At 56.1% G+C, this 9,544-nt stretch overlaps 3 protein-coding genes across 3 annotated transcripts; all 3 read left to right on the top strand.

Moving 5' to 3' along the window:
- Positions 1-934: 934 nt before the first annotated feature.
- MFIFM68171_06004 (Mitochondrial chaperone BCS1) lies at positions 935-3,229 on the top strand (the record flags this gene model as incomplete). The annotated part of the gene is made up of 1 exon (XM_071061424.1): positions 935-3,229. One exon carries the CDS (start codon positions 935-937, stop codon positions 3,227-3,229), a length of 2,295 nt encoding a protein of 764 aa, XP_070917525.1.
- A 1,779-nt stretch (positions 3,230-5,008) lies between these two features.
- Positions 5,009-6,765, top strand: ERG13 (3-hydroxy-3-methylglutaryl coenzyme A synthase; the record flags this gene model as incomplete). Its single annotated transcript, XM_071061423.1, has 4 exons — positions 5,009-5,068; positions 5,152-5,254; positions 5,472-6,559; positions 6,628-6,765. The coding sequence occupies 4 exons, from the start codon at positions 5,009-5,011 to the stop codon at positions 6,763-6,765; spliced, it is 1,389 nt and encodes a 462-aa protein (XP_070917524.1).
- Positions 6,766-7,880: 1,115 nt separating this feature from the next.
- MFIFM68171_06002 (uncharacterized protein) lies at positions 7,881-8,232 on the top strand (the record flags this gene model as incomplete). The annotated part of the gene is made up of 2 exons (XM_071061422.1): positions 7,881-7,951; positions 8,034-8,232. 2 exons carry the CDS (start codon positions 7,881-7,883, stop codon positions 8,230-8,232), a joined length of 270 nt encoding a protein of 89 aa, XP_070917523.1.
- Positions 8,233-9,544: the final 1,312 nt, after the last annotated feature.

Raw genomic sequence — 9,544 nt, 5'->3', positions numbered from 1 at the left:
TGATAGGCCGAGGTGCTCTCCCTGGTCTCTGAGATTTTCGCCGCGGCCCAGTCATTAGACGAAGAAAAAACTCCGAGTGTCGGCGAGCAGTAAAAGGCAACAATTCTAGTCCTCACACGCGAGGTAGTCAGAGCCGGGACTGGTGGCATGTGGAGGTCATGCTACGAGGAGCCAATGACGCGTTGTGGGGGAGGCTGAGTTGCTTGTCTTTTTGGGGGGGGGGGGGCACGTCGTCCTCCCCGACGATCTCGGCAGCATCTGCTCGCGCCTCTGCTTTGCGCAGTATTTGCAGGAGGTCGCTGCAACGCAAAATACTTCCCGTTCCGAGGAAGCATGAGAGGTTGTGGCTAAGCCGGGCTTCGGCGGGGAGAGAAGGGACGGCCGTAACCCTGTTGGAGGCAACCGGTTCTGGGGCCGGCTGTCCTGGTGCAGCCGGTTTAACCAGTACGCCATAGGCCGCAAGCCCAAAACCGACAAGGCCGTGCACGGCTCGGCGAAGGTGCAGCCAACGCCAGGCTGTGTGCGGTCACCAATAAGCCACACGGCGCACCCGTCCACGGATGTCATACGTATGTCCCGCCCACAGATGTTAATGGAGTCCTCCGACTGGACTGCTGCCTCGCAGCGGAAATCTAGGACGATATATTGTGTGTCGGATGACTACTCAGAGCCCCACGTCTGGTCGTAGTGTCAAGCAACGCCTTCATCTGCAAGTAAGCATCACATTGGACAGGATACGTTGTCTGCCTGATCGAACCACTTTATTACTGCTTGATTTGTTGTGTAAAGCATAAATACCGACACAGACCCCTCGCATCCACCCAGGACCTTCAAGCTGTATCCTCTATCGTCTTCGGTCCAGGGCGTCTACAGGGTCCCGTTGTTCACTCCGAGATACCATTACACCCTTTCCCGCTTGTTTACGGCCCTCACCATGGACGGCCTTCCCCCCTTATCGTCAGGGGAGGAGCTTGCCTCCAACCTCCCCCAAAACGCCCTGCTCGACTTCTTCTTCCCGGGCTTCTCGGTCTTCAGTACCGCGGCCCAGAAGTACCTGCATATCGACCTGAACCTCTATATTCCCCTGGTCATCCTCTTCGGCGGTGCAATCTTTGTCTGGCGCTACTTTAGCGAGTACTTTTCGGACCTGACAGAATCATATTTTATGTCGGTCGTGGACATCCGCATCGACGATGAGATCTACAACATGCTTATGGCGTGGGTGGCGAATCAGCGCTTTGCCCAAGGCGCCCGCCGCTTCGTGGTCAACACCAACCTGAACTCGCGATCATGGTTTCTTTGGCGCTGGGACTATGACGAGGATGAGGACGAGGAGGGCGGACAAGATGAGATCGAGAAGGAATCAAGCCAGAAAAAGACGAAGGCGCTCGCCTACACCCCGACGTTCGGCAGTCATTGGTTTATTTACAAGGGTCGTTTGCTCGTGTTCCGGCGTACCCAGAACAAACAAACGTCATCCTACCTCACAGCCAGCGAGCGGGAGGAGATCTCGATCGCGTGCTTCGGGCGGAACCCGTGGGTGTTGAAAGAGCTCCTACACGAGGCGCGGCAGGAGTACCTCAAGAGAGACGAGGCGAAGACGCTCATCTACCGGGGCACAGCCAAGAGCGGAACCGTCGCCGAGCCTGTTTGGCAGCGATGCATGGCGAGGACGTCTCGGCCCTTCTCGACCGTCATCATAAACGAGAAGGTTAAGAAGGACCTAATTGACGACGTCACTGACTACCTCAACCCCGCGACCCGGCGCTGGTACTCGAACCGCGGCATCCCCTACAGGCGTGGCTACCTGCTGTACGGCCCTCCGGGAACAGGAAAGTCCTCGCTCAGTCTGGCGCTCGCCGGCTTCTTCAAGATGCGCATCTATATCGTCAGCCTGAGTTCCGCGTTTGCTACAGAGGAGAACCTGGCCTCGCTCTTCGCCGAGCTACCGCGCCGGTGTGTCGTCCTCCTGGAGGACATTGATACAGCCGGTCTGACGCACACACGCGAAGACGAAAACCAGGCCAACGCGAACAATGACAACTCCAGCTATAACGAGGATGAACACCCCAACGCCAGCTCCTCGCACCGCCGCCTGCCAGGGAACGGGCCCAACAACGGCCCCATCGGCCGTCTCTCACTCTCCGGTCTGCTCAATATCCTCGACGGTGTCGCCTCCCAGGAAGGCCGGGTGCTCATCATGACCACCAACCACATCGAGAAGCTCGACAAGGCGCTCATCCGCCCGGGGCGCGTAGACATGATTGTCAAGTTCGACCGTGCCGACACAGAGATGACGGCCGCCATTTTCCGGGCCATCTACGCGCCCCTCGAAGAGGACGACGTACCCACCCCCGCCACCTCCCCCTCCGGCGCCTCAACATCGGCCTCGGGTTCCTCCCAGGCCCTCTTCCAACTCGAACGCACCCTCAAATCCGCCGCCTCCAAACTCAGCCCCGCCGAGGAAACCAAGCGGGAAGCCGAGGCCGCCGACGCGGCCAGGAAAAAGGACGAGATCATCGCCAAGGTGGACGCCCTGGCTAAGCAGTTCGCCTCTAAGATCCCCGCACATGAGTTCTCACCCGCTGAGATCCAGGGGTTCCTCCTGAAGAACAAGCGTAGCCCGGAGAACGCGGTCGAGGGAGCGGAGCAGTGGGTGGCTGACACGCGGAAGGAGAAGAAGGAGAAGGAGCTGAAGGAAGCGGAAGAGAAGAGGAAGGCGGAGGAGAAGGCGAAGAAGGAGAAGGAGGAGGAGGAGAAAAAGAAGAATAAAAAGAAGAAGAAGAAGGATGAGGAGAAGGAGAGTGGCGACGAGGACGAGGTCAAGGGGAAGAAGACTAGGAAGGGAAAGAAGGGGAAGAAGGAGTCAAGGAGGAAGGCTTCTTCCATCTCGACCAAGAAATCAAAGTCCAGAAGGAGGAAAGAGGAGAGTGAGGGTGAAGACTCTGATTCGGCTGGGTCCTCGTCGTCGTCATCGTCGTCGTCGTCCGGGGCTGAGAGCGAGTCCGAGTCGGAGAGGGAGACGGTTACTGCTTCCAAGAAGCGCAGCAGGCCTGCTGCTGAAGGCAAGGAGAAGCCGTCGCCTGTGCCCACGGTTGAGGTCAAGGTTGAACCGGTGGTTGTCCCTGCCCCGCCTGCCATCACGATCGACACGGTCAAGGCGAGGGAGGCCGCGCTTGAAGTGCAGCAAACGCCTCAGGGGGCCGACTCTGGGTATGGCACGCCGTGAGGTGGCGGGAGGTCGGACGTAGTATTGGGGGTGATGCAATAGTTGGAGCCCCACACCGCCAGACCACTGTGTAATCTTGACGCCGGAATGAGTGTATGAATAGGCGTTTGGGTTAGCGATAAGCTTTGTTTGTTTTGATAGATATCGAGATAATACCGCTTGTATTATACGCGTATTACGTGTATTCGGTACCAAGCCACAAGCAATGACCTGGGTTGAAGTGGTGCAGCCAAAATTCGGCACAAACAAACCCCCCATCACGCGGAAACGGAGATGGGTCAATTAGGTCTGCGCTCCTGTGTCTCGTCAGCGCCACGAAGGCAATGCTCTACGTAGTTCCTGTGTCCCGGACTGGTCCGGCTGAGGACGATTGGCCCGGCTGGAATGGGGGCGAATCCGGGGGACGGCGTTTGCCCCTTATTGGATTCGGCAGCTCAATCGACACGTCCGGTTCGTCACCACTCAGCCACGCCGACATCCGAAATGGGAAGAAAGCAGGACAAGACAGAACCGTTCCTGCAGCTTGTTGCAAGCGTGGTGGCCGACTGACGAATGGAAATGCGGGACTCGCTCGCTAAGTGGTGGGGGATGTCGTTGGGACCCTGCATCCCGGATTCAATGCTCACTCGTTCACTCGTTCATCAGCGCACACACAAATGTCCTCACATCGCCACCGTCATCTAAGTCTTAGCTCGTTCCGTTTTAGAGGACTCAAGCGATGGGTGGGGGTGGGGTGGTCAGGACCTGGACGATATTTCGCGCAGTATGATGATGTTCAGGACACTTTGAGTCGAGTGGCGTTACGAAAAGTATAGCTGATGGCTGTCCTTTGTCTCGCCTTGGAAACGAACGGGCTGAACCCTGCAGTTGCAGCAGCGGGAAACACTGGGCTGACGGAATCATAAATTGGGTGTGGAATACGGAAACGGCAGGCGTTCAGGTACGCACATACGACAGCTTACCTACTCAATGTCTCGGCTGCGAGCAGCACACTTCCATCCTCTTACTGTCTCGTCTGGCCAGCCGAACTGCGGGTTGCCTGTGGAGAGTTTGTTTATCAATCTCGCATGAAGCCTCCACCGTCGAGATTAGATCCGCGAGCAGCCATAAAATCCCACAGAACCCACAAACGCACAGAGCCCACAGCGGGAACAACAGACCACCAGAGGGGAGCGACGTGGGCATGCTTCGAGTCCTCTACACAGTATGCACGCGCTCTTAGGTCAACCTTTCTCTTAGGTCTGCAACCCCTGCACGTCCTTCCACCTGGCTGGCGCCCGAGAAGTCCACGTACTGTTGCTATTGTCTAGCCCGTCTTAGACTATTGTTCCCTGTCACGAGTGTGGCTCGTCGAAATTTTCCTATTTGAACCTCGCGGCCCCCCTCCGCGTGCCCTCGCTCTGTTTTTGTCTCCCCTTGTTCCGACCTCCCGTCCCGCCTCATCTGCACGTCGACACCGCCTTTGCAAAGAAGCGTGCTCACCGAAGCAGCAGGTATGTTGTCCTGCGGCCACTTCACCCTCCATCACACCTCAACACGGCCCCAACATTCTGCATGTTGAGAAAGCTGGGGCGTGGGTTGTCTGTCCAGCCCGCGGACATGGGGAAAACAGCGGTGAATGGTTGCAAATAATATGGGACGAGGCGCTAACTGATCTGCCCCTCCAAAGACAAAGACCCTCCTTTTTTCCCTCGCGCCAGCCGTCGTCCACTTTTCCCTTCTTCTGCGACATCCGCCCCCTAAATACTCCAACACAAAATACTCAATTGCTCGCCAAACATGGCCTCGCGCCCCCAGAACATCGGCATCAAGGCCATCGAGATCTATGTCCCCAGTCAGGTGCGTGATTTCAATGCTCCCCGGCAGCATTGAGCCTCCACTGCCACTCGGCCGATATCGCTGACAGCTGCTGTCTGCCGCAGTATGTGGAGCAATCCGAGCTCGAAAAGTTCGATGGCGTTGGCACGGGCAAGTACACAATTGGCCTCGGCCAGACAAAGATGAGCTTCTGCGATGATCGTGAGGGTTAGTACTTCCAAGCTTTGCAATTTTTTTTTTTTTTTTTGTTCTTCCGCCAATTTATTTTTCCCGCCGCTGCGCCTCGGGGTTCGCACCCGGCCGTCACCCTCCCCTTGTGCCAGGTCTCTCTGGTGGCGGGCGGTGAGCGGCGGGTCCCGTGGAATCAATTAGCCACTCGTATGGCGCTCAAGGGCTGATTTGGCGCGGGGCACCCCCGTTCTAGACATCTACTCGTTCAGCTTGACCGTCGTGTCCAAGCTCCTCAAGAACTACGACATCGACACCAATTCGATCGGCCGTCTCGAGGTCGGCACCGAGACCATCCTCGACAAGTCCAAGTCGGTCAAGTCGGTGTTGATGCAACTTTTTGGCGACAACACCAACATTGAGGGTGTCGACACGGTCAACGCGTGCTACGGCGGCACCAACGCCGTCTTCAACACGATCAACTGGATCGAGTCTTCGGCTTGGGACGGCCGGGATGGCATTGTTGTCGCTGGTGACATCGCGCTCTACGCCAAGGGCAATGCGCGGCCCACAGGCGGCGCTGGTGCCGTCGCCCTGTTGATCGGCCCTAATGCTCCCGTTGTTTTCGAGCCCGGCCTCCGCGGCAGCTATATGCAGCATTCCTACGACTTCTACAAGCCCGACCTGACCAGCGAGTACCCCTACGTCGATGGCCACTACTCGGTCAACTGCTACCTCAAGGCGCTCGACGCCGCCTACCGTGCCTACAACAAACGCGAGGGCCAACTCACCAAGGGCGTCAATGGCCATGCCAACGGCAACGGCGCCGCCCTCGAGGGCGCTGTTCCAAAGACGCCTCTGGACCGCTTCGACTACATGGCCTTCCACGCCCCGACCTGCAAGCTTGTGGCCAAGTCGTACGCCCGCCTCCTGTACCACGATTACCTCGCCGATCCTGAGAACGCCGCCTTTACCGACGTTCCCCCGGAGGTGCGCGACATGGACTATGGGAAGTCGTTGACGGACAAGGTCGTCGAGAAGACCTTCATGACCCTCACCAAGAAGCGCCTGGCAGAGCGCGTCAACCCCTCTATCCATGTCCCCACCAACTGCGGCAACATGTACTGTGGTAGCGTCTGGGGCGGTCTGGCCAGCTTGATCGGCCTCGTCGACAGCTCGGCGCTTCAGGGCAAGCGGATAGGCGTGTTCAGCTACGGCTCCGGCCTGGCTGCCAGCTTCTTCTCGCTCCGCGTTACCGGCAGTACCGAGAAGATCGCCAAAACCATGGACATCCCCAACATGCTGGCCGCGCGACGGGCAGTGCCCCCGGAGACGTACGATGCTGTAAGTCTTTAGAGCAGACCATGTGTGACCGTGCTCGAGCCTTTTTTACTGACAGATCAATCTGGCAGATGTGCGGCCTCCGGAAGAAGGCGCACCTCCAAAAGAATTACATCCCCGAGGGCGACGTCTCGACCATCGCGCCCGGCACCTACTACCTGGAGAAGGTCGACGACATGTTCAAGCGCTTCTACTCGGTCAAGGCATAGGCACTCAAAAGATCCATTCGATACCATTACATGCACAAATGCTCATTATAGAACCACTACAACCAGGAGTCCCCGAAGGGAGGGAGGGGGGGGGGGGGGGGTTGTCCTCGCAGGAAGGGGAGTTGAGAGTTTAATAGACCAATGATGCATTTTTGCGTCCGTTGTTTTGGGCACCTGCTTCGGACCGGCGCAGGGTGATATACACGGGCGAGGATTGCGTTGCATTGCCAGCCCTTAGGGTTGGCTATTATCGAGTGGCGGAGTCCCGAGTCGACACGCGAGTCTCAGGGTAGGTACACTTGAGGGGAGTGGGCGAAAGGGGGTATCTTTTGTATGGTTTTAGACCGGGGGTGTCTGATCCGCACCTGTAATGTCTGATGAGGCCGGGAGTTTATATCTGTCTGTCTCTCTCTCTCTCTCTGTGTGTGTGTGTGTGTGGTTTGGTGTCGTTTGTTCCACCTAGATAGGTTCGGTGTATCTAAGTGTTTGGGATGCTGCTGCTGCCGCCCTGGGTTGTTATTGTACCGGGACCGGCTGGGTGTTCTGGCTGGACGAGTGATGAAACGTACCTCATGGAATACGCAAAGTATAGTTATGACTCAGTGTTTCAAAGCTTTTGGCCTGGGTATAGAGTAGTGGCCCCCGCTTGTTCCGTCTTGACATCAGTTCCGCATTGAGCGTCGTCCCGATGGACCACGATACTTCTCGCATGTGTATAGTCGGGGTGCTTGCAATCCGGTGAAGGACATACGGCATATTCAAGGGGGGATGCAGCGAGAACTAGCTGCAGGCGCCTGCGGGTTGTCCACTCAGAGAAAGCCAATGTTCAGCAAGCCGTGATGGGCTCAATACTGAATCCCGTAGCAATATAGTAACCTTGTGGGGGGATCTCCAGCGCCGTTCCTATGTGGGCACAGCGTGGAAGTAATGTATAATGACAATACCGCCCATTGCTTACTGTTCCATCGCCTCTTCTCCGCCCAAAGCATCACCAACCATTGCCCCCAGTAGCGTTCTCCCAATAATCGTCTCCGTATCATTGCTCAAACCATCGCACGAGGGCGAGGCAGCGGTCCGAAGTAACGCCCGGGGAATTCAGCTGGACAAAGTCGACAATGGCGAAGACTACTACTGCGAAAGCCTTGGGCCCTCTCGAACGGGGAATTGTCCTCTTAAGTGACGTAGAGTGGGTTGAAATAATTTACCGACTTAACTAAGGTTTAATTATGCGGGATTGATGCTGACGCTTTCGAAGCCGACCCCTCCAGCGACGGCTACCTCACCTGGTTCCAGTACCTGGACACGGGGTGCGTCGACTTCTCCCAAAAAGGGGCCTGGGCCAAGGGGAGCTTCATCCTGACGTCATGGAGTGGCAACAATGTCGTGGGCATGCAGCGCAACTTCGAAAACCTGGGTCCGAAGTACGATGTCAGGCTGAACGAGGGACTGCTTGGCACGAGGGCTTGAATATCCCTGCGGGACAGGGGGTGGTAATCCGGGAGTAGTCATGGGTTTGTTGTTTGCAGGGAGGAGTATGCGAAGCAGAGACCACCGGGAGAGGGCTATACGGTAAATGTTCTGGAGTATAGGAGGGTCGGGCAAATTTGGGGGCCCACTGAATCCGCCGGTGAATTGTGCCCATGTGAACTTGGTGGCTGAGTGTGATTCGTTTGAAAGTCAGCCACAGTATGGTTGGGGGTTGAGGGGTGAAGGACTATGTGGCCAACGCGGAGGTGGTGGGGTGCTGTGAGAATGTTACGGCGGTGGTTTGGTAGATATAATGGCTGGAGGCTAATGGTAATGGGGAATTGGTACATGGTTGGTATCTGCATGGTTAACTAGGAAGAGAACTACTGCCGAACTGAGATAATTCCCATGAACCGGAACTCACGCATTGTCCCTTGTTGTCGCCAGTTCTACTTTCGTCGACCGGTGATGTATCCCACCCAGACTTGATTGTAACTTTCCCCCGGGCCGAACTACGCGGGAGGCTTTCAGCTTCGTACGAGATAGTGAACCAGAGTTCAGCGGACAGGCTCTCTGCGAGATGAACCTCGCATTCGCCAAGATGATACCCCTTGATCTTCCAGAAGCAGGACCTGTGTCTCATTTTTCCTGATTACTAATCCATCGAGATGCACTCCCGTCAGATTTGCCCGGACCTTGTATAGCTTTTCCACGCCGGCTATAGTTTCCGACTTAGATAAGGACAATATGTAAGCTGTGGCTTATGTGTTGTGATTTACGGGCATTCTATTGATCGGCTGCGGCCTTCCGGGTTATCCGAAGAGACAATTGTCTCAGTTCTAGACACTGACTCATGCCGCCTGATGGTTACTGAGAGTTGCTTTCCGTTAACAATTATATCGCCTCTCCTGACGATCCGCTAGATTTGTTCCGGGACATATACTTTGTCGTCCCAGACATCGACAGTCTGGGGCTGACTAGAGTGGCATTTTCGCCGAATACCGCTCTCTGGTCACAACACCGTAACCAGCTTGCCCTCGCGATCCGTGTTCCGAGGATGCTGCTCGCATACTCAAGAAGCTAGTTTTTCATGGCCAGTTAAGGCTCCGCGCACATCTAGGCCATCATACTATATAAAGATGGCCGATCTAAGCTTTTAACACATTCTTGGAGTCTTCAAGAATATACTCGGAGCTCCCAAGCCTGACAGAATGATTCCATTCTAGCAAGACGTTAGCCACATGCAATAATTATCGGTTAGGTGAAATTCGTGCCCTACAACCTGGCCCCTATTAAAATAAGTTTCATTGTT

This window comes from Madurella fahalii (genome assembly GCF_045866475.1).
Source record: "Madurella fahalii IFM 68171 DNA, scaffold_3, whole genome shotgun sequence".
In the NCBI taxonomy this organism is placed as follows: Eukaryota; Fungi; Ascomycota; class Sordariomycetes; order Sordariales; genus Madurella; species Madurella fahalii.
Note: the sequence above shows the minus strand (reverse complement) of the source record. Positions and strands in the feature narration are given on the sequence as shown.